Source organism: Notechis scutatus, chromosome 16, assembly GCF_049901735.1.
Source record: "Notechis scutatus isolate UNSWTSFEM ecotype Mainland chromosome 16, rNotScu1.2, whole genome shotgun sequence".
NCBI classification, from domain to species: domain Eukaryota; kingdom Metazoa; phylum Chordata; class Lepidosauria; order Squamata; family Elapidae; genus Notechis; species Notechis scutatus.
Window position 1 is genome coordinate 5,411,568 of NC_142024.1, and position 27,825 is coordinate 5,439,392.

Sequence of the window (27,825 nt, forward strand, 5' to 3'; positions counted from 1 at the left end):
AAGCTGTTGCCATAGAAATGCACGAATTTGGAATCGCTGACTTCCACGTTCCACCCTGGCCTCTGAATTGAATCCAGTCACTGCTTTTTTTTTTTTTTAGAAAGGGTCCCAATTAATATATCTTTCAATCTCAAGGAATGCCATCACGGCTTTACTGATGAATGTATGGGTGCGATGCTGGCATTTGCTTGGAATTGGTTCTTTTGTTGTTGTTGTTGCTCCCTGGCCCAAAGTTGATTGCACAAAGCTCTTGTGGTATTCTGGTTGCAGCTTTCGAAGGCAGATCGCTCCCTTCCTCACTCTTAACCATCTCCCTTGTAATTTTTTTGGTTGGGACTTTTCCTGTGTGAGAATCCCCGCGTTGCCAGTTTCCTTTGCTTTGCCATTAATCTCCTTGCTATCAAAAGCAACGTATAGATCTCTTCCCCTCATGATGCCCTTGGGTAAGTGATATGAATCTTGGCCTTCGCCTGGTTGTCAGCGTTCATAAGTTAAGAACCCAGCATACGACTCCATGCAGGGCGGAATCGCCAAGTTTAGGAGGCCCGATAGCAACCGTTGCTATTTGCAGGCTGTGAGTGGATCCTGTTCCCATTCCATTGCCTTGGTTGGAAGGCCTGTTCTGGAATAGCGCACCAGTGGAAAATTTAAATATTGCAAAGTAAGTGACTGGTAGCAAGGTATTGGGAGTGCCTGAAAAAGCAGCAGATTTCTGATTTTGTTGCTGTTGCAGTTATGTACCTCACATACTAAGTAGTACGCAGGACAGAATGAAAGACAGCATGAAAAAATCAGTGGGTGTCTCCTTGCTTTACACCGCCTTATCTTCCCTGCCTTGGACATCCCATTCACTGTTAAGTGAAAAAAAAAAGCCAGAAATTGAAAGCTTGTTTAAAAATGTTTTGTTCCAGAATACAGAGCTGCGTTCATGGTTTCTTTTTAAGCCAGCCCCCTCCCAAACCTTTTGGGCATCAGGGACCGGTTCCGTGAAGAGAGGGGGCGCGGTTTCGTGTGCTGCCTGCATCCCGCAGATGGGGCTTCACTTTCTTGTGCGGACCAGTTTCTGGCAATGCTATGGACCGGTGCCGGTCCATGGACTGAGGGCTGGGAACCCCTGTTTTAAGCCATGGTGTGTTTTTACCATGGTTCACAGAATCAGTGGTCGGGTCCATAGATTATTTGAAGATGAAACCAGATTAAATGATAAAAATGACTCCATGTTCTCCAAAAAGTTCAGGAAGTCACCTGGACATTTTGGCCAACTTTCCACAGGATATAAATGAGAGAAATTAGTAATGTGCATTCCATAGACTTTTGCTAACTCTTTTTCCACTTCTGTTTCCTCTTTCATAGTTGGGCAGTGAGCTTACATATCAAGGTTGTGGGGGGGGGAAAAAAAAGGTTTAGCCACCTCTAAGCTTATTTTTCCACAATCTTGATATGTAATTTTTTCGTTACAGAAACCTTTATTTTTCTGTTGTGAATCCCCTGTGTTGAGAGTCCGTTCAGTTGGGCAGCTTGGAAACATGACAATAAATTCAAAGGCAAAAACAAAGAAATGTATTTTTGGAGGCCTTAGGAAGCGGGGGGGTGGAGAGCATTCCCCGATGAATCTCCCTGTCTTTTAAAAAAGATATCATTTCTGTGAACATTTTAATACACTACCCTCCTGTGTTTTGAGTTTCTTCCTCAGGCCCTTTTTATTGCCACCTCTGGTTCTTCCACTGGATGTTGAGCTTCTGAAAAACCAATCCATAATTCAGGAGCCTTTTATCTCCGTATTATAACATGCATTTCCAAATAGGTTTAAACGCCCTGCTGCGAACTTCCCAGGAGCCCTGGAGCTTTGTATTACTGACGTGTGTCAGCTTTTTTTGTGGGGCTCTGATGGAGGGGAGGGACCTGGTTGATCTTCACTGCAGTTCAAAGAAGAATTCCCCAATCCGGAAATTCTCATAGGATGGCCTAATTTTTGACTTCTTATCTCTCTCCCTGCTTTCTGTGGATCTTTTTTTTTTTTTTTTACAATTCTGACTCCCAAGTTTGGCACACTCTAGAAAGTGCTTATCTGCTGCCTTGCAAATCTGTTATGTCAAATGTTATTCCCCCCCCCCCCCCCCCAATATGTCTCTAATTGAATTTGATTCATCGTTGTTCGGCAGTTGTGAATAACTGATCAGGACCGAGTGTCAGTAACTGCATCTTGGAGTTCTTGTAAGTTTATGCTTGTGTCATCAGCAATAGTACCGTATCCGTTTTCTAATGAGATCTCTCTTTTTAAATGCTTTTGATTTTTCCAAACATTTTCCAAACATTCCAGTGACTCTTGTGCTACTTTTGGTTGTATTATTTTATTATTTTTGGGGGGTGGCGAGTATAGCAGTTGTGAGCCACCTGGAGTTGTGCTTCTTAATATGGGTGGCCATGTAAGTCTTATAAATAAATATCCATGAATTCAGCTACTGAATAGCTCACCAGCATTTCAAAACTGGAATCTGGTAAGAACTTCGGATGACTTCCCACAAGAACCAGTATGAAACTCAAGCTAATAGAATGGCTAATAAAATGAAACAAAATTAAGAAACCCACAGGATTCGAACTGTATTATTTAGCAGTTGAGAAGTCTGCCAAGCAATACTGGTTCTATTTATTTGAAAGATTTATTTATATAGCCCCCAACTCAAACAAAGGTGGCTCTTTTGAGGACAGTATTACCATTGTTTACGATAGTTCTTGGCACTCTCTGAACTTAGTTATTTTCTTGCAGACGTTTCATTACCCAGCTAGATAACACCTTCAATGTATGACATTTTTGCACATCACATTTGTAATAGAAATATCTTTCATGGGTCACGTTTTGGAAGGCAAGTTTAGTAAAGTATTCAGTAGAAAATAGGAATTTTATATTCTTTGCCCTGATTTTTCCTCAGATGGTAAATGTGTATGTTTGTTTCTTTCAGGTATCCTGAATCCAAAGAATCCTAAAGAAGCACCAAAATCCTTCAGCTTTGACTATTCGTACTGGTCCCATACCTCGGTAAGAATGCTGGTTTGTCTTGAACCCAGATTCCTTTTGAAAGTGTGATACAAGCCGATGTAGCCGAAGGGTGGTTATTTCTCTCTTTCAGCCCTCCAGCCCACAGCTGTTTTTCTCTTCTGATTGTATTGCGATTTTTAGCTGTTTGAGAGCCAAGGTTCCCCTTGATCCAAATGCCTTTTCCAGCCTGGGATCAGAAATATTACATTTCATAGGAGGTATAAGTGTGTCCAAGGATAGCTTTGCAGAGAGAGAGGATTAGCTCGAAGCAGCTCCGAGGAGGAATTTGAACGGCAAACAATTTCCATGTAGGAATCTATGTATAAACTTCCCCTCGGAGTGTTTATAACTCCGTTAAAAGAAGAGTTTTCAGTTGCTTAGCTTAGCTGCTTCCCCCACACCCGCCCCATTTCGCTCCCAGTAGACAAAACCATGAAAGCAGACTGGCCCTGAAGACCCCATATCCCTTGTGGAAGCTACAGCCAAGATATTTACTGACTTCCAGCAATTGTTGGATTTTGAGGTATCGCCATCAGTTGTTCTCCGATGATCAAAATGATGAAAAATGAATCTTCCTATTCACAGCGCTTTGGGCCCTGTGATTTATCCAGAAAAAGAAAACCTGTACATTGGATAGAGCAGGCGACTAAATATTTTTTGCTTTGCCTGTAGATAAAAATGTTAAATCTCCACCGAACCCACCTACTGTTTTCTTTAAATCAAACAGAGTAGGAGTTTCCCATATAAGTTATCCCAGAAAACAAAAGAAATCAGGAAAAGATTGCAGCGAAACCTTCTCGGAGACACCCATATGTTGCCTTTGAGATAAAGTAAGCTACTGCACAAGAAATATATTTGCTCATGAATGACTCACAAAGGAAATGGATAGCCTTGTTAGGTGGAATATCCTTTTTTTCCAAGTCTTTTGGAAATATTCTTAAAACTAATATCCCAAATAATGGGAACCACGAAGCTTGAGTATCTTCCCTTGAAACTGAGTTTTGAAAACAGTGCTTAGATGGACGGTTTTTGCCCAGACAACTTGCCAGTACACAACTCCCAATAGCTGCCAATTCCACCCTTTAAAGCAGCATGTCCAACTTCTTTTGTGCTTGTTAAAGGAGCTTTGTCTGTTTCCAGAACAATACGGTGGCAGTCTGCATCTAATGCCAGATAACGTAGCTACTAATTATGACATTCTTTCCTAGTGTCTCAGTATCACCCATGTAACAAAGAAATAACAATATTGACTTTACTGGGTTATTGAAAAATCTGATGTTTATTAAGGGCATTGCTGGACTTTCCCTCCTCAATCCCCTTGAAATTCCATGTCCAATCCTCTAAACTCCCCCGCTTCTTTTTCCTCACTTCTTTCTCTTGTTAAATAAGTAAACATGTTGATTTCCTATATTTTTATATAGGAAATAATCATGGTTGAGCGATCATCTTGTTTGGAGACATTCTGCTTCGTTTATTCCTTCAGTGGGGAAAAAATATGTTCTCCTGGTCAGCTGTTGCTCCAAATTATGTCCCACTTAAAGGCTTTATTTATTTTTTAAATGGCACTTCCTCCCCCATTTTTTGAGCTTGCTTGCCTTCTTAAAGCCTTTTGTCTGCTTTTATTTTTCCTTGGCAAAGCTGGTAAAACACAGCTGCCATTTGAACTGGGGTGTCTGGCTCAGGCGCCAGTTTCTGTCCCTTGATATTTTTCAATTAAGGCCGGCTTGAAAGGTTGGCAATAAAGGTTGGGTGGGACTGGCACTTCTTTAAGCTGGCAACACTCCGTAGCTCACAGAATACTCCAGAAATAGTAATATGGAAAGATTGGAAACTGGAGAACCCCTTTGATAGTAAACTCAGAAGCACTTGATTCTCAGCCGAGGCATTTGTAAGGGTTTGACTTGATATTAAGAATTTGAACCCTCTCTAATACACACAGAAATAGTAAAATGTGGCTATACGATAGTAATTTCACGGCTTGTCCTCTGTTATCACCTCTTCATTAAGTCTTGAGAGTTAACAAGGTTGATACTATATGGTACAAAGCTATTACAGAATCTAGTTGTCAGAGGACAAGGCATCAACACACACACACACACACACAGAGTCCTTGACTTATGACCATGGTTGAGCCCTGGTTGGTTGAGCCAATTGGTTGAGCCAATTTTTTGTTGCTGAGACATTTGTCAAGTGAATTTTGCCCCATTTTACGATCTTTCTTGTCTCAGTTGTTAAGTAAGTCACTGCAGTTGATAAGTTAGTAGCCTGGTTGTTAAGTGAATTGGGCTTCCCCATTGGCTTTGCTTGTCAGAAGGTTACAAAAGCTGGTCACATGATCTTGGACACAGCAGCAGTCATAAATATGAACCAATTGACCATCTTCTGAATTTAGAGCACATGATCGTGGGGATGCTGGAAATGTCATAACTCTGAAAAATAGTTGTAAGTCAATTTTCTTTCCAGTGCCGTAACTTTGAACGGTTACTAAGTGAACTATTGAAAGTCGAGGACTACCTCTGTGTATGTGTGCATCAGAATTTCATGTTTTAATGTGTGCCAATGTGTTCACAGAAAAAAAAAAGTGACAGTAAAGGTTATCTTATCTGAAATCCCCACAGCCTGAGGATCCTTGCTTCGCCTCTCAAAATCGTGTCTACAATGACATTGGGAAAGAAATGTTGCTCCATGCCTTTGAAGGCTACAACGTCTGTATCTTCGCCTATGGCCAAACTGGAGCCGGAAAATCTTACACCATGATGGGGAAACAGGAAGAGAACCAGGCAGGGATCATCCCACAGGTAAACTGGATCCTTGCTTGTTTTGCAGGTCCCAAATACTCTGTTTTTTGCATCAGCCTTTCAAAAGCTTGCAGGATTTCCCAGCTTTTCCCTTCTGCCAACAAATGTTGCCTCTGCGTAATGAAAAGGGCAGCATATGTATATTTATTTATTAAATGAATTTAAAAATGCTTCTGTCTCCTTCCAGATTGTGTGTTTGTGATAATTTGGTGGTTGGTTGTGAGTGTTAAATGCCTTTTCCTGCTTAAAATGTGGCCTCTGAACAATGCTTAGGTCAGAAAAGTGTATCCAACTACTTCCGGATTTTGTTTTCATTACTTTTGCAACTGTTTTTCTGTTCTATTTGTTTATTACTTTGCACTTCTTAGTAAAGTTAGGATACATTGTACGCACTTTGAAGAAAACATTGAAACGGCAGACTCCTTCAGGTGCTTTTGTCTTTTGTCCATCTGTCTTCTTAATATAATTTCAAAAGGCAGTGCTGTTCTGGGACAGAGAGACAGTATTTTCCAGTCTGCAATATTGAGTTAGTTGAGGTGGGGTGTGGGGAGCATAAGAGAAGTTGGAAGAGCAAAGGCTAAGCTCGTATAGCTGTTTTTGTGAATAGTTGAGCCGAATAGTCTTTCTGCTCTAGGAGCAGGATCAAAAATGCTTGGCCCCTGTGTCCGAAAGCGTGTCAGCCATCTGATAAAACCTACCAAGGAGAAATCTGATCAGGGCTTGGTTCAAGCGTATGGATTAGATAACATTCTTGCCAGGTTTTCAATGCTAGCGGGGGGTGGGTGGAAATCAAAGAACCCGAAATTAAATTGAACCCCGAGTGAAGGCTGGTCCTGCCCCTTGCTGATTCACAAACAATTTTGCATGAAACAGTAAGCAGCTCTGTATCTAAATTGGTTTCAGCAGCTATTTCTGCGGGTCACGAATTGCAAATTAAAAACAGACAAGTTAGAAAAATCTGATTTTGGTACACTTCATCACATCATAGTTAGTGATCTTAACGTCTGCTTGAAAACTGAACAAGCTTGTGTTTTGTTTTGGGTGTGTGTTGAACAAGGACCGGTCACAAATTGAAACGACCCGCTACCTAGATACAACTGTCACACCTTTATTGAAATCTGTAGATTGTGGTGTTTTTGATTGAAATGGTTTTTGTTTGATCTGTTGCTCACTCAAGTTTCTGCCCTGCATTTGTAAGAAAGGAAGCCATGGCAAATATTTAAAGCTGTTTCTTTTGTATGTTGTAATTTATTTTGAATATAAAATTAGGATTCCTGGTTCTGGGCTTTGAAAGCTTGGCATACACAGGGAATTCCTTTATACTTCAGAGGTACAAGAAGGGGATAAGGAAGAAATGGGAATCCCGAGAAACCACGACTTACGGGAGCTATTAAAAGTATTCAAACCAATAAAAATACAAAGGATTCTTCTACAAATAAGTTGTGGTGTTAATGCTTTATGCCGGAATAGAGAAGATTTCGTATAATGCTCCAACACTAGAAGTTTTTAAGAAGAGATTGGACAACCGTTTATCTCAAATAGTATAGGGTTTCCTCCTTGAGCAGGGGTTGGACTAGAAGACCTCCAGGGTCCCTTCCAACTCTGTTCTGTATTCTGTAATCATCACCATTTGGAGATACAACCCACGTTCCTAATGTCAATGATCTTTTTTTTAATTTATTTTTTATTAAGACTTGTATGCCACCTATTTCTCCGAGGCAACTCTTACCTATTTGAGTTTTGAAGGCCCGCTTCCTCCTTTTACTCAAGCTGCCTTCCCACTTCGGTCACCACGAGAAGCTATACAAAGTGCCAACAGGCTTTACCTCTCATGAATTTTGGCCGGCCGGCGCTAAACTAGGAACCTGTCAATGCATTTTGGAGCGGGTGTGGTGGCAGTGGCTGGGGTGGCATTGTTCTATCTAGCCCAATATCCTAGTTCTCCTTTCCGCGTAACTATAGCTTGATGCTTCTCCATTGCTTCCTAGCTGTGCGAAGACCTCTTTGAGAAGATCAATGACAACAGCAACGAGGAAATGTCTTACTCCGTGGAGGTAAGCGGGGGGTGTCTGTAAGCCCGAAGACATTGACCTGATGGAGATTCAGATTCAAGTTTGGTTTTTATTTTCCCCCAACAGTGGTTTCACAACTTCTGGCCTTGAGCCTTAAAAGCGCACAGGAGCCTTTCCTTATGAGAAGCTCGAAACCACCCTGATAATGTGTGGGAGAGGTGAATGGCTGGGTCGGTTTTTTTTTTTGCTTTCTGGATACGAGGGTAGTGGCGGAGAGCCCCTTTTAGCTGCTTGGAGAGGAAGCACATGGGCGGGAGGTTGTGGATGGAGGCTTGGAGGGAGGAGGTGGGCCCAAGAATGTAGACCCTCAGAAGGCAGCATAATGGGTGGGGCTGTGCCTGAATAAACATTACCTTCCTGTTAACACAAGGCCTTTCCAGACCGAATTCACAAAGCCACTTTGCTGAAACCCAGGCTGTGTCAAAGTAGTACGTTGCTGGGGGGGATTTAGTCTTGTGTTTTGCTAGCTCTCCTTTCTCGAAGAAAACAGAGCTTCTGCTAAGCTCTCTGCAGCTTGCTGGCCTCCAAGGAGTTTGGGGTGAATGTAGATTCCACGTGGGAAAGAATAGAGTAGAATAGAATTCTTTATTGGCCAAGTGTGATTGGACACACAAGGAATTTGTCTTGATGCAAATGCTCTCAGTGTACATAAAAGAAAAGATACATTCATCAAGAGTCAAGAATCATAAGGTTCAACACTAGGAAACAGTCAATATAATTTTTTTTTAAAAAAGCAGTGTATTTTCTTCTGGAGCTTGCCCAAGATGGAGCATTCTGCTTTTCTTTGGCCCCAATCATTCTTCTTCTTTTTTTTAAAAAAAAGTCCAAAGAAATATCATATTGCATTTACTTTAGCCTGTCATAATATAAGGCAGGGGTCTTCAAACTTGACAGCTTTAAAAGACTTGTGGACTTCAACTCCCAGAATTCTTCCTCCAGTCATGGTAGCTCAGGAATTCTGGAAGCTGAAGTCCACAAGTCTTAAAACTTCCCAAGTTTGAAGACCCTTGATAGAAGGAGGTCTTCCATGTCCGCCCATTTTTTTCCCCTCTTCCTTACCCGCAACAACCGATATAAATGTTTCAGCACTATTTCTGGTTAGGGGGGGAAAAAAGTGCCTGGCCGGTGCCTTCATTTGCTTTGAACTGAGAATAGCAAGAGGAAAAGGATGTTCAGAGCCCTCGGGAGCAGCCCTCTGCTTCTTTGGGGAGGTGGCAGGGAATTGTTTTCCAGACTCTTGGGGTAGGAATTAGCCAGAGATAAGCCCAGGGGTCTGGCTGAGGAAAGCAACTGAGAAGAGAGAGAGAGGGACTGAGGTGGTGGATCTTGGATTCTCTCCTCTTCAGAAGAAGACAGTATTGGATCTTATTCAGGGGTCCATTGATCCTCTGATCCAAGAAGAGCATGAAGGCAAATCTCCCTCTCTCCCACCACCCTGTCTCTCTTTTTCTCTTCTCTCTCTCTCCTTCTCTCTCTCCATCATTCTCTCTCTCTCTCCCCCTCCGTCTCCCTCTCTCTTTCTCTCCTCTTTCTCTCCTCTTTCTCCTCTCTCTCCATCACTCTCTCTGTCTCTCTCTCCCTCCGTCTCCTCTCTCTTTCTCTCCTCTCTCTCTCCTCTCTCTCCATCACTCTCTCTCTCTCTCTCCCTCCATCTCCCTCTCTCTTTCTCTCCTCTTTCTCTCCTTCTCTCTCTCTCTCTCCATCACTCTCTCTCTCCCTCCGTCTCCCTCTCTCTTTCTCTCCTCTTTCTCTCCTTCTCTCTCTCTCTCTCTCTCCATCACTCTCTCTCCCTCCGTCTCCTCTCTCTTTCTCTCCTCTTTCTCTCCTCTCTCTCCTTCTCTCTCTCCATCACTCTCTCTCTCTCTTCCTCCGTCTCCCTCTCTCTTCCTCTCCGTCTCGTGTGCGTGCTCGCTCTCTTCTCCCTCTCCCCTCTCTCTCCTCCCCCTGGTTTGCAGCTTCATTACCCCCGGTTGAATTGTATTAGGATTGAGAACTGAACCCTACGTAGTGGCTTGCTTGCGGCCCCTTCAGAAGCCAGGCCTGCCCCGGGGAAGTTCTACCACTTGCCCCTTCTGATCGCTCTTGTGACCGCCCAACTTTTTCAAGAAACGAGAAGAGTGGAAGTTGGCAGCTGCCCCTCAGAGGAGACTATCTTGGGCAGTCTTAAAATGAGTGGCTCAGTTTTATATAAGGTGCCTCCTCGACCTCAGAGCTATTTGTGTGGGTCCTTACCTCATCTGCCGCTTGCAATTCCTCTCATTTTTTTTCCTTTAGATACCTGAGTGATCTAGAGAAGCTCTCAAAATACTTATCGATGTCTCGGCCCTAAAGTGCCCTTGGGATGAATAATGGAGGTTTTTTTTTTCTAAATCAGCACTTATGACTCTCCCGAACAACTTTTGGAAATCCATTTCCCTTTGCATTACCTGCCCTCTTCTGTCCAGATGCTCCTTGACTTGCAACAGTTCATTTAGTGACTGTTCAAAGTTGCAACGGCACCGGAGGGGGGGGGAAATGACCCTTTTTCACACTTAACGACCCTTGTAGCATCTCCATGGTCATGTGATGATCAAAATTCAGACGCTTGGCAACTGAAATAATAGAAAATAGCCAGCTTGGCCAATGACTCCTATTTATGACTGCCTGACAAGCACAGTCAACGGGGAAGCCGGATTCACTTAAAAACCATGTAACTAACTTCACAACTGCAGGGATTCGCTTAATAACTGGCAAGGACGGTGGTAAAACGGGGGGAAAACTCATTTAACAAATGTCTCACTCAGCAGCAGAAATTTTGGGCTGAATTGTAGTTGTAAGTCAAAGACTACCCGTACTAAGGTAAAGGTAAAGGTTCCCCTCGCACATCCATGCTAGTCATTTCCGTCTGTAGAGGGCGCTGCTCATCTCCGTCACAAAGCCGAAGAAGAGCCAGTGCTGTCCGAAGACGTCTCCGTGGTCATGTGGCCGGCAGGACTAAACCCCGAAGACGCACGGAGCGCTGTTCCCTTCCCACCAAAGGGTTCCCCATTTTTCTACTTGCATTTTTTTTTTACATGCTTTCGAACTGCCAGGTTGGCAGAAGGTGGGACAAGGAACAGGAGCTCACTCCCATTACACAGCGCTAGGGATTCGAACCGTTGAACTGCCTACCTTGTTTTGATGGACAAGCTCAGCGTCTTAGCCCCTGAGCCACCGCATCCCCTTTACCTGTACTAGCATTCTCTCCCCCCCTCCCCCGGTGTGACGATTTTCTATTGTTGTTCCTTCCTCGTAGGTCAGTTACATGGAGATCTACTGCGAGAGGGTTCGAGACTTGCTGAACCCCAAAAACAAAGGGAATTTGCGGGTCCGGGAACACCCACTGCTCGGGCCTTATGTGGAAGACCTGTCCAAGCTTGCGGTCACTTCCTACACCGACATCGCAGACCTCATGGATGCTGGGAATAAAGCGAGGTTGGTATCTTTGCACTGCATTATTAAATTCCTTCTGTTGATTATTTCTCTTCAAAGCAGCTGTATTGAATTTGGTGGCTTATGATTATAAAATTCAATTTTAGCTCTGGCTAAAGCCTTTGAGAAGAAAGGGGGAGAGTGACCTCATTAAAGAAGCAAGCAAAACTTTCTCACCTCTCGTGGAAAATGTCCCTCTGATTTGTGTGGCCCCACCATTCAGCCAACCATCTGCTCAAGGGAGAATATTTGAGGAAATATTCTCTGCCTATCTAAAATCTCTCTCAGGTGCTGAGACCTTCCAGTGACCTCAGAAGCTGGACGGTGGACCCCCTGTGTCAGCCCTTAGAAGTAGCTAGTCTGTTGTGTTTTTGATATTTTGTTTTCTCTTTTGTGTGTGTGTGTGTGTTCATAACTTTTATTTTGTATCAATGTATCATACGTAAGGAAAAATAATAATAGGAAATTAAGGGAGGGGAAAAGAAAACATGAGGTACAAGGGAAAAAAGCAAAAAAGCGTTGACTTCCAACTCTTTTTAGCCCAGTATAAGACAACAACATTCCAGCCCCAACTTTTTACTTTTACATATTAGTATATAACTAGCTATTTCTATGAGAACAAATTTATCTAATCAGCAAAACCAACGTCAAAGTTTCAGGGTTTTATTTTTCATGACAAGCACAAAATCCAGGAGTGATACCCAAATAAAAAAACATAAATATATTCTCCTCTTTGAATAAAGCAATCGATGTAACCCTTCATCTGCTTTATCGTCTTGCCTTATCTATATATTTTGTTTTCCTGAAGCATAAATTTGTGTCCCCTTTTTCCTTCCCAAGGACGGTAGCAGCTACCAACATGAATGAGACCAGCAGCCGCTCTCATGCTGTCTTCACCATAGTTTTCACGCAGAAGAAACACGATGCCGAAACCAACCTTTCCACCGAGAAGGTAATCTATGTCTTCCCCTGGGAAATAGCCGTGGCAATCGATCCTTGCAACTGATCATAAAATCCCAGAGCTTATGGGAGGCTGTGATAGCTGTTTTTCTAGGAATAGGATAGTATAGGAGGGAATACCATACATCACTCTGGAAAATCTTTGGAAAACTCGCCCCCTTTTTTAAAACAGCCCTGTTCTTGAGTTAGATATATTTTCTTTAAGACCAGATTTTTAAAAAATAGAAAAGCAACAAAGATAATTAGGGGACTAGAGGCACATAGTTGCAGGAATAGTTGCCGGAATTGGGTATGTCTAATCTGGTGTTAAAGGACTACAGGTGACACGACAGCAGTCTTCCAAAATTTGAGGGACTGCCACAAAAAAGAAGGAGGAAGTGTGTTTGTCAGCCTATTCTGCAAAGCACCAGAAGGCTGGACGGAAACTAATCAAGGAGAGAAGCAACCTGAAATTATGGAGAAATTTCCTGACAGTGAGAGCAATTAATCAGTCCAAAGGCTTTCAAAAAGAGATTGGACAGCTGTTTGTCTGAAATGGTATAGGCTCTCCTGCTTGAGCAGGGGGTTGGACTAGAAGACCTCCAAGGTCCCTTCCAACTCTCCTGTACTATTATTCTGTTAGTTTGTCTGGCTTTTCCAAATGAATCTTACTATATTTGGAATATAAAAGAAGGAAAGAGAAATCACCAGTCATGGGAAGGGAAGTGAGGAAGAATGTGAAAGATAGAGAGACCAACTTCTTTTCCTTTCCCACACACACAAGCAGAGGTGCTTCTGCCTGGCAGAACTTCACCAATTAATAATTAATTCTTTTCTGCCTCCTCCTTACAAGCCTACTTTAGATGGACAATAGTTGAAGTTTCAGCGGGATTTGTATGTTTAAAAAACTTACATCCCCAGCGGGAGAGAAGCTTTCTAGCTTGGGAGAATACTTTGGAAAACCACAACAAAAAGCAGACAATTTATTCAGCACTGTATAGGCTGTATCGGTCCATTTGAACACTGTTGAGTCCTGGCTTTTGTTGGATCCTGTCAAATTATAACCACCTGACCTGATCCTCTGGATCGTAGTACTGAACTGTTCGTTGCTTTGCCTGACCTGCCTCTCCTTTCCAGGTTAGCAAAATCAGTCTTGTGGACCTCGCTGGGAGTGAGAGAGCCGACTCTACTGGTGCCAAAGGGACTCGACTAAAGGTATAAGCTCCCTCGGGTGGGGTCTGGTGGGCAAACGGCCATCGTTCTTCCATTTGCAAGAAGCCCAGTTGCCCTTTTGATCAGAATCTGACCAGTGGGATTCCTTGATGGGCTTCTTTAGCACACTGTTCTGACCTAGGCTTCCCAAGATCACGAAGCAGACTCTTTGTCCCGATAAAACCCCTTTTATTTGGGTTAAAGTGAATTCCTCTCGACCAAAGTCGGCAAACAGTCTTTCAAGAGATTTCACAACTACAGACCTCTATCAGGCTTGGAGAGCTGCCAGGCCAATAGCTTCTAAATGCCACGCTGTAAGCAGAAATTACTTGGCAAGAAGTCAGGAACAGATCTTCATCCTAATGAATTGAACTAATTGTCTCCTGCAAACACTCCTCCCCTTTCGCTCCCCTTTATTCCCTGTGGGAGGGGCCATTCACCGTCCACCTGTGGCTTTATTCCCAAGTCGACCCTTGTTCCTTAGCTGTTCCCTTCTTCTGGCAGCTCTGCGCATGCACACACTGGGAACAGGCTCCAGCTGCTCTTCTGCCTCACTGATCTCCGACTCCGAAGGCAGCTGATAACTGTCGGATGACCCTGGCCCCATCTCTGCCTCCGATGCAGAGCACTCATCAGCCTTTCCCAGGCTTCAGGACTGGCCCATGGTTCCTCCCCAACCTCCTCACTGTCCGAGTCTGCCGCCAGATCACACGCGACCTCATTTTTCGGAGAGACCAACTCCTGCCCGTCTCCTTCCAAACTCCCTGGCAGCTCAGGGAATGTGCTTGAAGAACTGATGATTGTCCTCTTCAGCAATTGCTTACCGGAGTCTCAACCTCCGGGCAAATCCAGGCATTAAGATCCCCGCTGCAACTTAAATCAATAAACGCCCAGCCTGCTCGAGGACAGGGAAGCAAGATTGTGTTTCCCACTTCCTGGGATTTGAGCAACGTTTCCATCTGTTTCCTTTTCCAGGAAGGGGCAAATATCAACAAGTCCCTCACCACGCTGGGGAAGGTGATATCGGCCTTGGCGGAAGTGGTAAGTCCAGATTTTTTTGGAACGCCTTAAAAAAGAGGATTGCTTTGCAGGGGAGTCCCAGGGGAGACGTGAAAGGGACATTTGTTTCCAGGAGTCGTGTGTGTGTGTGTGTGTCACTCGCACGGCCCGGTTCCCCCTTTGCTGGGCTGCCAAGTTGCAAAAGTTGGGGACCGCTGATACAGCAAAGATTCAAATTTACCCCCCAAAAAATAAAATAATGACTTACGATCAGTCCCTGCATGTACAACCATTGTAGCATCCTCGGGATCAGGTGATCATAATTCAGGCCTTTGGCCACCAGCGTACCTTTACAACGGTGGCCGCACCCTGGGGATCGCGTGTTCGCCGTTAGCCACCTTCCCACCCGCTTCTGACGAGCAGCATCAATGGGAGAAGCTGGGTTTTCTTAATGACTTTGTCATTAAGCGATTCACCCACCTGCGACGATTCATTGAGCAACTGCAGCAGAAAAAGAGCTCGTGAAATTGGGCACGGCTCGCTTAACGACTGCCTTGCTTAGCAGCAGAAACTCTGGTCTTAACTCAAGGACTACCTGTATTGGAACTTGGTATATGTGCTAGGTGTCATAAAACGTCCCTACGCCTGTTTTAGTAGTTGCCATAAAAAAAAGTGGGGGGAGAGGAAGGAAATCTGGAAGAGCAGTGCCGCAGTTTGGAAGCGAAAGTACATTCCAACTCTTCTCTTTAAAAGATTGTAACTAAACTACCAGAGCTTTTGCCCACAAATATATTTAATTGGAGAACGTGAATGATGACATCCAGCCTGTGAATGTGCTCAGTTGGAGAATCTGATTTATGACATACCCAGGGGGGAGAGGGGAAAACAGGGTCACAGGGGACTGTAAATGATGTAGGCCAGAATTGGCTTCATACAGGGCAGGGCCAGTATGTCTCCTCTAATGAATCCTTTGAAGTTTTTTGAAGTTTGGCTCGAGAATCATGATTTAATTAGGGCGATGGCTGGAATCCTGACAGTAGGCTATTCTTCACCCCATTTACCTCGCTAATTTTAGTTGGCTTAAAGCCCTTCCTGTTTGTTTCCTCTCGTGTAAAGCTTCCTGCCCATCTTTGAGGCTGGCGTTATTTTTCATAGCTACCTGTACCCTAGAGTTATGATATGGATGCTTTTGCATTTTAGGGTGATGGGAGGTAAGACTAACTGGTGTGCTTCTTTGGGGAAATGACAGTGGAACTTTTTATCTCTGACTCTTCGTTACCGATGCAAAATCCCCAGTTTGTGGTCCTACCTCACTTTTATCTTCTTCTTTTTTCCACTCTCTGCTTTCAAAACTAGGATAACTGCACCAGCAAGGTATGATGGGTAAAGAATGTGCTCACTGAATGTGGTAGCCTATGTAGAACAGTATTTCTCAACCGTGGTAGCTTGAAGATAGGTGGACTTCAACCCCCCCAGCATGCCGGCTGGGGAATTGTGGGAGCTGAAGTCTACACACCTTCACGTTTCCAAGGTTAGGAAATGCTGCTTTAGTCACCCTTGGTTCCTAGCTAGCAATGAGCTGCTAAAGGAAACACAGTCCCACCCATCTAACCCTCTCTCGCATTCCAAGCATGCCTGCTTCAAAGATTTGGGATGAGCATTGGGAAAAGCCACCGACTTTTTCATTGTGTTTGCTCTCCAACTGTAAATTCAGCCAGTCTGGATGGACCTCGGTGAGGGCAGTCTCCTTTGCGCAGTTGCAACCCTTCACGGCAAGTCAGACCTCCTCTGTAGGAGTGGAAACTCTTTTGCCAGGGAGCAAAACTCTACACCAGCTTTCTCGAAGCAGGGATGTTTGTAGCAGCTAGAGAAATCCTGCCACTCTATAAAGAAAATGGTCTTGGCATGACCAAATTTTCCTATATCAAAGATAGTTCTGCAGGGAGCATCCTCTGCTTCAGAAAAATGGGGCAAAATATGTGATTGGATCACACGTGGCTCACGTCTCTAACAACAACAGGGGTCTTTTAATGTTTTGGGCTGTCCTAGTATAGAGTACATGCACACAGGCATATGTAGAATAGCAGTTTCTCCCTCTTTCTCTCTCAAAAAATATTTTTCCAGTAGGAGTTGGATTTTGTTTCTTTGTTTTGCAGCAAGGCAGCTTTCCTCGGCCCTGATTAGACTCACCGGCTGCCTTTTGGCTAACCCCGTCAGAATCATGGCCAGGATCCAACCCCCCCCTGCACATCCGAGACAGGGCTCCAGTCCCATCTTTCTGGAGGGTCGGCCCTTCTGTGCTCTAAAATCATATTTTTAAAAACCATTAGTTTAAGCCCAGAGCACTTTCAAAAATGTGTTTCCTTCTTGGCGAAGGGAAACTCAGTTGGGTGGGAGAGGAAAGAGAGAAAGAGAAAAGAGACAACTATAGAAACATGGAACAAAGCTGGCCTTGCTTTGTTTTGTCCCACAGTTCCCCGTTTCTGTCCGCTGAGAATGAAGAAATTTCTATCCAGGACTGCCATGTAACTTGGATAATAAAATGTTCTCATCCTGACAGATACGTTGGGAAACACCTTGGTGCCTTTCAGCAGATCCTTCCTTCCTACCTTCCTTCCTTCCTTCCTTCCTTCCTTCCTTCCTTCCTTCCTTCCTTCCTTCCTTCCTTCCTTCCTTCCTTCCTTCCTTCCTTCCTTCCTTCCTTCCTTCCTTCCTTCCTTCTTTCTTTCTTTCTTTCTTTCTTTCTTTCTTTCTTTCTTTCTTTCTTTCTTTCTTTCTTTCTTTCTTTCTTTCTTTCTAGCATCCTTCTTTTTGTCTCTAATTCCTCTTCTAAAATGGGGCTTGTCATTTCCAGTTTTCCTGTCTGTGCCAAAACCAATGAACAGGTTCAGATCTTCTGCCTACTTAAGGAGTGGCACTGGTTTAAATGTTTGAACTACCAGTATTTTTTTTAAAAAAGGCCCTGATTCTCAGGAGAATCACCTCCACCAAGTCGTGGCTTCCCATCCTGTTTTGTGGAAATGGCAGGCCACCAGCTTGGGCTACCCCTCCCTGCAAGCGTCTTTTACGGTATCCGGCTCCTAAGTACATAATGTCCTTTTGCAGAGTAAGAAGAAAAAGAAAACGGACTTCATTCCATACAGGGATTCTGTGCTGACGTGGCTGCTTCGGGAAAACCTAGGTATGAAGTTGAGACAACCTTTTCCTTTTCTTTTTTTTAAAGTTTCACTCCCGAATAACCAGCAATTACTTGATAGGTGGTAGATCTCCCTGCAAAGAATGGCCCCATTTGGTGAAGCGGCAGACTCCACTCCTTGAAGTTGAGATCCTCTGTCTTTGAAACCAGGACTTTGGTCTTTTAAAAATGTTGGTTTGATTACCTGTGTTTTCAAAGCAAGGGTCTAAACCATTGTGGCTCTGGGGTGGAACAAATTCTGACTGTAACTTTGCAGTGGTCAGATGACATTTGATCCAGATAGACATTTCTGGGGCCAAGAATTTGCAATTTTCTTTCTTAAGACTTGGCAAATTGTAAAACTAGCGTTCACGCAACTCGTCAAGCCGTAGTGTGACTTGACTCTTTTGGGCATTCTGTGCTTTGGCAACTCTGCTAATCTGATTTTCAAACCCTCATACGTTTTAGCGTGATGTGTAAACCCAGCCAACTTTGGTTTGTTTAGCAAAACCCAGAAATGAAACCCAGCTTGCCTGAAACGGGATTCTAGTTTCCTTTCTGACATTCAAGATGACAGTGCTGTTACGATACGGACATATATTTTTTTTAAATCCCTGCTTTTAGTGGCGTTACTACATCCCAGCGATGGGCTAGATAATTATGATTATAATGATGGTGCATTTGTGCTGAGTCTTTTCACGATTTGTCAGTCAGGGTTGATCTTCCTTGATCTGATTGCATTTCTGCCTTGTAGGTGGCAACTCCAGAACCGCCATGGTGGCTGCTTTGAGCCCAGCAGACATCAACTATGATGAAACATTAAGCACATTAAGGTATTGAATGGGATTATAAATGCTGGGCTTTCTGTTCCATATGTTCTCTCTCTTGTTTTAGGCAATGTGACTTGAGTTTGATGAGCAATTGATGTATGGACTTCAACTCCCAGAGATGCTGGCTTGGGAATTCTGAAGTCCATCTTCAGGCTGATCTAGATAAAAGCCCTTGGAGTCTTATCTTCCAAGATTCTTGACCATCAGCAAGTGAAGGATGTTTTAAACATACGTTATTGCCGTTGTTTTATCTCAATAAACCAATCTGTCCAGATACGCAGATCGGGCCAAGCAGATCAAATGCAACGCAGTGATCAACGAGGATCCCAACGCCAAGCTGGTGCGGGAACTGAAGGAAGAAGTCACACGGCTGAAAGATCTACTTCGCGCCCAAGGGCTTGGAGACATTATTGACAGTAAGTCTGGATGGATCTGGCTGATTCCTGGTTACTCTGAAGGAGATCACTTCTTTCCCATTGCATTTCTGGAAGAAAAACCTAGCATTTTTGGTCAATTTGAGGGTGTAGCAAAGAGGCAGGGATAGGTTTAGCCAAAGTTCATGTACCTTAGCTTGATCAACAAGCCTGCTGCATTATCTTGTGTTGGGGCCTTGTTGATTTATCCATCCAGTTGAGTGTTAAGCAGAGAAGAGATTGGACAACCATTTGTCTGAAATGGAATAGGGTCTCCTGCTTGAGCAGGGGTTGGACTAGAAGACCTCTAAGGTCCCTTCCAACTCTGTTATTCTATGTTTCTTTCCCTGGACAAAATTAGAATGTCTTCCAGAAAACAGCTCCCAGGGTAGAGCTGCAGCAATAGTAACCTTTTGTTTCAGGAGTAGGTTATAGCTGTCAATTCCAGCAGCCTCCCATTTCAAAATGCCCTCCTACAACCAAACAGAGCAACAAAAGTTTACGTTTTCCATTCTTTCCAGAGTCGGTCGACAAGTTAGATCAGGGCAGTTCCATTTGCCAAACGGGGATTTATTCTAGCAGAACGTAAGCTGCCAGGATTTACAGCTTTCCATTATCTCTTTTTGTTATGATGATGATTGCTGTTGTTGAAAGAATAAAAGAAAAAGACCACACAAGGGCAGGCTAGATGAAACAAAAAAAAAAAAAAAAGAGCCAAACACAATGAGTAAAGTATGGGAAGATTGCCAACAAATTTAAAGCATCATTTGACTAATATGTTCTAGTACATTATTAAAAGCTTAATATAGTACAAGACGTTTTGCATCCATTTTCAAATCAAAGCATGTCTTTATTAAACTTTAAAGTTAATGCAACTGAAAATTAAAAAATATGAGGGGGGTGGAGGGAGGGAGACTATAGATGATAAACGCTTCATTAGAAAATGTTGTAAATGATACACTGGTTACATCTTAACCTCTTTTTGTTGACCATCCTAAATGCCTATTTGCTTCCAGAGCAACTCTCCCCTGCTCACACCCCAAACAACTTAAACTTAGAAGGCCAGTTAACTTTAAATGAAATATTCTCAATCTGTAACTCACAAAAACAAAAAAAGGGCAAAAGATTGGGATTTGTGGGACATTTTGTCCACGTTTGTCTGTTTTTTAAAAAGTCCTTCTCAGGCCTTCTAAAAGTATTTTATAAACCTCACGATATAATAGGTTCGGCTCTCCCACCGCCACTCACCCCATCCGTGTCATGAAAAGGGGCTGGTTAAATAAACTCTTTCACCACCACCACCACACCCCGACTGGAAATTGCTTGCATTTAGGCCCAAATTATGTGGAATATTTTCCGTAGACTTGATGTTTTTTTTCAGAGTTCTAGCCACCCTGGAATTGTAGATCAATACAGTAGTCCTCGACTTACAAAAGTGACTCCCGACTCCCGATTTTTCACACTTAATGACTGTTGTGGCATCCCCAGGGTCACGTGATCCACATTTGGCCATTTGGCAACCGACTCATATTTACGACACTTTTCAGTGTCCCGGGAGCATCGCGATCCCCTTCCGACAAGCAAGGTCGATGGAGAAGCCAGATTCACTGAAACAACCCAGGTCACCAACTTAATCACACTGCCCGCGATTCACTTAGCAACTGGGGCACGGCAGGTCGTAAGATGGGCCAAAACTCATTTAACAAGAGTCTCATTTAAGCGGCAGAAATGTTGGGCTCACCTGCGGTCAATACCTCCGTATTGATTATCCCACCACACCCTCTCCCTCCTGGGAAGTGAGTCACTTCAGCTGATCGGTGAATTACAGTGAAAACGCCCCTGGTCAGCTGTTTGCCGCAGTGAGATGGTGAGAAAGTTTTGACGAGTGAAGGCAAAGCTTTGAGTCTCTGGAACAGTGAGTGTCGTTCTCCCACCCTCCCAGTGAATCTCTGGGAATTATTAAGAGACGAATGCTTAACCCTTGCTTTCGAATTCTGGATGCTTCTTTATCAGCTAAGAAATGTTTTCCCATTCTTTTTAAACACACAGTGGATAAGTATAAGGGCATTTACTCAAAAAACAATGGATAAAAGAGAATGTTTCTTAAGCGCGCAAATCGAATAGCAATTCCAAATCATAAGAGTATTTTTTTTTCCTCCTGTTACGGTAACAAATTAGCTGAAATTGTTGAATTTGAGAATCTGACTTCCTTCTTTTTCCATCAAGCTTTTCCTTCTCTCACATCATGTCTCCTGTTAACCCTGAGTATTTTTTATCCTTCTTGTGTTTCCCTCCTAACCTCGTTCTTCAGTCGATCCACTGGACGATTTCTTGGGAAGTGGATGCAAATGTGTGTATTGCAGAATTAACCCATTTCCCCATCTTTGGCTTCTGTTGAGTGGGCTGCATTTGAACTTTACACTTCAATTTCTCACAAGGGAAATCCCAGGAGAGCATTTAAAAAAAAAAAGAGAGAGAGTATGAAATCATCCGACAGGCCTCTCTGAAAGAAAACATGAATTATCTGCTGAGAAACTGGGTGAAATCAAGGAGCTCTATTTTAAATTCCTCTTGTACTCGAACTACCAATATTTGGAAACATAATAATACCCAGAGTGGAGTAATTGATACTTACCTGCATTGTGTGTGTGTGTGTGTGTGTATGTATGTATCAAATATTCCTATTTGTTTCAAATGCTGGGAGTTCAAAGGCAGGGGAAATTTCAAAAGTGTACAGTTTCATTCAGTTTAGCAGTACTTTCTCATTCATGTATATACAAAATGTGTCAGTGTGTGCAAATAGCAATAGCCAAAGCATTTATACGCAGCTCCACAGTGCTTTTACAGCCCTCTCTTAAGTGATTTACAAAGTCAGCCTCTTGCCCCCAACAATCTGGATCCTCATTTTACTGACTGCGGAAGGATGGAAGGCTGAGTTAACCTTGAGCCATTCGGTCAGGATCGAACTCCTAGCAGTGGGCAGAGTCAGCCTGCAACATGGCATTCTAACCACTGCACCACCAGGGCTCATCTGAAGTAGCTGAAAAATAACAGTGCATTTTTGTTATTTATTTGAATGTTGGTATCAAGACAGCTGTCAACTGGGTAACGCCTTTTTAATTAGATTTTCCCCATCCAGGGCTCAGTTTAGCTAAACCCATCTCGCTAATAGAGAGAGGTGGGCAGGCTGAAAAATCATAGACTTCACTCAGAAAGTCTTTATTTAATGGATCGCTAGAGAGGCGGCTGAGCAGTTTCCTGCCGACTTCTCTTTTCCTCGGTGGAGATTTAAAAAAAAAAAAAAAAAAAGGCCGGGATTTGCAAAAGTGCTGAGTGCTGTTTTCAAGGCCTCAGCCTGCCCTGCTATTTAAAGCAAGAAAGGCAGAAGAGATTTTATTGGCAATCTCCTTGAAGTCAGAGAATTGGAAGTGTAATTGATCTAGTCTCTTTTCTGGCATCCTTGTTTTTTTTTTTAAGTTTTTTTTAACTTCCAGTATTTCTGGCCTCCCTTTTTTTTAACGCCGCTTTCAGCTTAACAGCTTTTTAACTCTTTGATTTTAGTACATGCAGCCGCAGCTTTTTGGTGAGGGGGATATGTGTGCATGGGCTAGCCGTGTGTGGTGCTCTCTGACAATTGTGTGGCTGCTTTGGCATTTGTAAGCCTTCCTTGCTCTCTCCTGTGGGACGCATGAGTTTCTCCAGGGTGCCGCGATTTGGCTCTGTCCCTTGGCTTGCCATCCTGCCGTGTTCGAATTGCGCTCTACCCTCAACCCTGCTCTTTTCTGAATGTGCAGATGGCAGTTTTTAAACCCACTTGAAACATAACTACTGGGCTCTTGAGAACAGAACATGTGTATGCTGGGTACCCTCAGCCCTGCAGTTCCATGAAATGTGAAAGTTTCTGGATTGGAGTTTGGGAGGGTTTGGAAGAATTTTGATACGTTTGTTAGAACAGAATCATCATTACGTACCTACCCCTATTCTGGCCATCGTCCAGGATATACCAGATCATTCAGACCTAGCACTTAATGGCCATTTCTTTCTAGGGCCAGCTAATTCCAAAATTACATTTCTCCCCCTCCTTTTAATAATGGGATTTTTCAACACCCTGCACCATCACATATGGGAAGGAGATAATGGCCACTGCTGAAGGCTTATCCCATCTTATCGAAGAGAGTGGCAGTTAATCTGATCATTCCTTTCAGGAGCCTCTTATTTCCCTGCTGAAGGGTATCTGCCAGATGTGGAGGGGAAAAAATTAAGATGGTGCTTGCAATGGTGTGGTCAAAGCCACCCCTTGTTATATTGTGTTGCACGTGTAAAGATCCAGGCATTGTGGTTGCCTTTTTTTTTTTTTAAATTATGCCCAGCAGACTCTCCGCCTCTAATTGATTCCAACCCTGGTATTAACATTTGAAAGGAACAGTTAATAGATGACAGCAAAGCTCTTACTCTATATCTGAACTAGGCCCAGATAAAATAACAGGATACCTATAAGACTGAACCCTGGAGGAAGCCAGCTGCTCACTCCAGGGAAGGAGCTCCCTTGAATTTTGTCAAGAGACTTAGCTGAGCCAGGGGGAAGAGTCAAGTAGGGAACTAGCCCGGAATCATTGCATAGGCAGAGAGCAAGGTCCAGCCCTCCTTGAATTCCATTGAACTTTATCTAGTCTTGCTTAGGTGCAAACCACCTGCCTGAGAAGATTCCTGTGAAATAGGCAAATAAGCAATAGAGTAACTAATTGAATTCTTCACGGGTGGATCTGGTTGTTTGCCTCAGACAAATTAGCAGCCAGGTGGATTGAAGGGACCGTGTTTCAAAACTTCAAAACTGCCATCCTAGTTCTATTATATCTCTGTTTGCTTTTTGTGTGCTTTCCTCTGATACTGGTATCTCCTCCCTCTCTTCTTTCCCTTTCTTCTCCTTTTTCCTTTGCCTCGCCTCTCCCTTCTGCTTGTCTGTCTCTTTCTTTCTTTCTCCCTCTCTCTCTCTCTTTCTCTCAGATCTGAAAGATTTTCAGAACAATAAGCACAGATACTTGTTAGCCTCCGAGAATCAACGTCCTGGCCATTTTTCCACAGCATCCATGGGCTCGCTCACCGCATCTCCATCTTCCTGCTCTCTCAGTAGTCAGGTGGGCTTAACGGCCGTCTCCAGTATCCAAGAACGGATCATGTCCACGCCCGGAGGAGAGGAAGCCATTGAACGTCTGAAGGTACGGCGGCTGGAATTGTCAAATGCCCAAAGATACACATCTTGGCTTAGCCCAGAACCTCATCTGCCCAACATCTATTAGAGTGCAGCACGAACGTGTCTCTTTAGAACAGAGTTTTCCATCCTTGGCAATTTGAAGAGGTGTAGCGTGCTGGCTGGGGAATTCTGGGAGTTGTAGTCCACGCATCTTAAAGTTGCCAAGGTTGGAAATCCTACTTTAGAAAATGGACCATTTGATACTTTCAGAAGTTACTGGGGAGGGCAGTTAATAATACGGTGAGAGCCAGTTTGTTGACATGGTTAAGGCACCAGGTTAGAAACCAGGTGACCGTGATCTCTAGTTCTCCCTTAAGCATGAAGCCAGCTGGGTGACCTTGGGCCAGTCGCTCTCTCAGCCCTGGGAAGGAAGCAAGAGCCAACCACTTTTCAAATTCTTGCGAAGAAAACCTGTCCAGGAATAATAATAATAATAATAACCAGTGCAGGTGGTTCCAGTGGTACTGGGCACACTGGGTGCTGAGCCTGGTCAGCTGCAGAAGGCCACCTTACTGGGATCTGCTTGCATAATCCGCCGATATATCACACAGTCCTAAATGCTTGGGAAGTGTTCGACCAGTGATTTGTGATACGAAACCTAACATAGTTATCTCGTTTGTTGTGTGCATTGTTGTTTTTTTGAACATCTGGCTGGCTGTGCGATGAATAATAATAATAATAACAATAACAACAATAATAATTGTTTGGAAAAGCGGGAACAAAAGCCAACATCGGCTGAAGAACTGGCAGCTGTGATTTCACGTTGCTATTGATATGTAACAACAATAATAATGACACCTCATCAGAAAAAGAGGAAAAGCAGCCATCTTAACAAAGCATGATATAAAGTCATTCTGCTAGCATTGCTCTTGAAAATAAATAACTAGGGCAAAAAACAACCCAACGAACAGCAAAGTTTAAAACAAAAGCGGAAATAGCATTGCGAAGGACCTTAGCGGCTTCTGATTTTTTTTTTTTAAATCTTTCTTTGATGGAGACCCACATACACACCCTTCCTACTTAAAGGGAGTCCTCAGCATGGCCAACAGAATTAAAGAGAACCTCTCCCCCCCAAGTTAACAAAGCGACCCTTAAAATTCCCGTATTTGTCCGATCTCTCTGGGAGTCATTGTTAAACCCGTCTGTAATGCAGGGACCTGGAGGCCGCTCATTAAAATGTGTGGTGCACAAAATGCCCCACTATCTGCAGACAATGCAGCCTTTGTGTGTGTGTGCTGAGCGGCTTCCAAAGGGCACAACAGTGGAGGGCTTTTATCTTTTGGCCTTGCCAGAGCTTCCCTCTCCCTCTCCCACCCCACCCTGCCCCCATTCAGGCTTGTGAAGCAACAAGCTGGCTGGGTTGTGGATTTTGAATGCTGCCTTTTGGCACTTCCCTTCCCCCCTCCCCCATGAGAAACTTGGATGGGCTGGATGCATACAAAATTTAGGCATTTTAAAAAAAAGAAGCGAAAGGGGTGGAGGGCAAAAAAAAAAAAAGTTCTGTTTTCTCTCCAAGGCGTGTCTCTACCCTTAAGACCCCGACTTTGGCTCAAGGTGGCAGCTTCAGATTCTCTCGATTTGCAATTGTCTGTGATAGGCTTGCTGTTTTCATCAGTATTCACAGCGGCACCTCTGCTTGCAGCGAGCTTTGAAATGCCATTAAAGCTACCAGGCGGGTGAATGTGTGCAGAGCAGCATATTGTCTCCCATTCTGCGTCGCCCTTTTTTTAAAAAACGGCTTTGAGTGACAAGAGAACCAGCCCTGTTGACTGTCCTGCTCAAAAGAGAAATTTGCCATTGCCAAAGAAGCAACTCTTTGTTACATGGCTGATTGAAGATACAATCGTGGGGAAAAGCTTCAGCACTTTGAAGTATCACGAGGCTAATGTGGTTCTAGAAACCACTCTCTCTCTCAAAAAAGACACTTTTCCTGTGTCTTATACGTTATTGTGGCTCTTTACCTAACATAGGCAAGGCAGAGATTCTCAGTTTGGTTAAAGCGAGGAAGAGAAAACAGAATAGAATAGAATTCCTTATTGGCCAAGCGTGATTGGATACACTAAGGAATTTGTCTTTGGTGCACAAGCTCTCAGTGTACATTAAGAAAAAATAAAGAATCACAAGATACAACTCTTAGTGATAGTCATAGGTTACTAATAAGCAATCAAATCGTTCTAGGAAACAAATAAAACAATATAAATTGTAAAGATACAAGCAACACAGTTGTAGTCATAAGAGGGAAGAGATCGCTACCAGGAAGGATGAGAAGAGTAATAGTAACACAGTCTTGGTAAATAATTTGACAAATGTTGTGGGAATTAGTTGTTTAGCAGAGGGATGGCATTCGCGGAAAAACAGAATGGCTGGTTGGACCGAAAAAAGAAAGACCTCATACATGGAGGCTAGAGATAGTCAGAACTTCTTTCAGCAGTAAATCTGAAAGTCCTGAATTGTCGTCCTACCAGACCTCCACCCCATCCTCCCGTAACTAAAAGATGTTGGCCAACATTCTGTCTCAGATTCGAGATGGTAAGATTAATTGGAGAGATAACAAGTTATCAAGACTTTTCGACAAAGATGTCCAAAATGTTGGGCCAAATCTTGCGTAATTTTGGCCCCAGGTAGGATTCAGTTGCAGTTTTTTTTAAAGAGTTGGTAGCCTGGTCAAAAGAACGTTTAAAAATGGTTGGTTTCATAAATGTGCATCTCTTTTATGAGAGCAGGATACGGAATTTGTCGGGCTTTAGATGAAAGAAAGTGGAAGAAAATACGGGTTGAAAATGAACAGAATCCGGTGCAAAATCAAAAGCTTTTACAGAAACGCTTAGGATTTCCAGGTTCCAGGGGAATCACTGTTCACTGACCACTCTGATTATTTGCTTTAATCTTTACATTTGGCTAGATATAAATTTGTTGTGCTGAGGAGCGTAGAGTGAAACCGGTATTCGGTCTCATTCCTCCATTCTCTTTTTTTCCAGGAATCTGAGAAAATCATTGCAGAGCTGAATGAAACCTGGGAGGAGAAATTGAGGAAGACCGAAGCAATCAGGATGGAGAGGTTAGCGCTCCCAAATCATCTTGATTATTACCTTAGAGCAGTGTTTCTCAGCATGGCTTGCTAGGGAATTCTGGGAGTTGAAGTCCACGCATCTTCAGGCTGCCAAGTTGAGAAATACTGCCTTAGACTGGATCAAGACTCTCATAACTTCAAGGCGGAGTAGGATTCCACTGGGTGGTTTTGAAGTCCTGAGTTCCAAAGGCAAAAAGAAGGGAGAGGTTGGAGTTGAGAGGACAAAAATGTAGAATAAAAAGGGTTATAATCCAGATAGAACTCTAATTCTGAAGAAATGGAGTGGCCAGTGTGAGAGTCGAGAAGGGGAAGGGTTACTTCTGTGGATAGACCATTCAAAACAGTAGAAGAACATTAAGAGATAAAGGAAGAAATCATATTCAAATGAAATCAAATTAAATTCATGCAGATACATAAATATGAAATGAAGGTTCCCAGATACTTCTGCAAAAGAAGTTGACTTGGGTTTATTTGGATCCTCTTAATAGCAATAGCCCTTACGACTTATATACCGCTTCATAGTGCTTTTACAGCCCCTTCTAAGCAGTTTACAGAGCCAGCCTCTTGCCCCCAACAATC

The 27,825-nt window shown here is 43.4% G+C and overlaps 1 protein-coding gene across 40 annotated transcripts in view; it reads left to right on the plus strand.

Moving 5' to 3' along the window:
* KIF1B (kinesin family member 1B) overlaps nt 1–27,825 on the plus strand; it is a 92,378-nt gene that overhangs the window by 16,663 nt on the left and 47,890 nt on the right. For 19 of the 40 annotated variants that reach the window (XM_087944383.1, XM_087944386.1, XM_087944388.1 and 16 more), the window contains exons 3-16: nt 2,961–3,037; nt 5,656–5,835; nt 7,824–7,889; nt 11,182–11,360; nt 12,198–12,309; nt 13,434–13,511; nt 14,484–14,549; nt 15,864–15,881; nt 17,613–17,688; nt 18,437–18,515; nt 18,786–18,928; nt 21,237–21,275; nt 23,930–24,141; nt 27,155–27,234. In XM_087944383.1, the coding sequence (XP_087800509.1) occupies nt 2,961–3,037; nt 5,656–5,835; nt 7,824–7,889; nt 11,182–11,360; nt 12,198–12,309; nt 13,434–13,511; nt 14,484–14,549; nt 15,864–15,881; nt 17,613–17,688; nt 18,437–18,515; nt 18,786–18,928; nt 21,237–21,275; nt 23,930–24,141; nt 27,155–27,234 (1,405 nt within the window). The remainder of the gene's footprint in view (nt 1–2,960; nt 3,038–5,655; nt 5,836–7,823; nt 7,890–11,181; nt 11,361–12,197; nt 12,310–13,433; nt 13,512–14,483; nt 14,550–15,863; nt 15,882–17,612; nt 17,689–18,436; nt 18,516–18,785; nt 18,929–21,236; nt 21,276–23,929; nt 24,142–27,154; nt 27,235–27,825) is intronic. The other 21 variants (XM_087944393.1, XM_087944400.1, XM_087944402.1 and 18 more) reach the window with 5 other exon arrangements.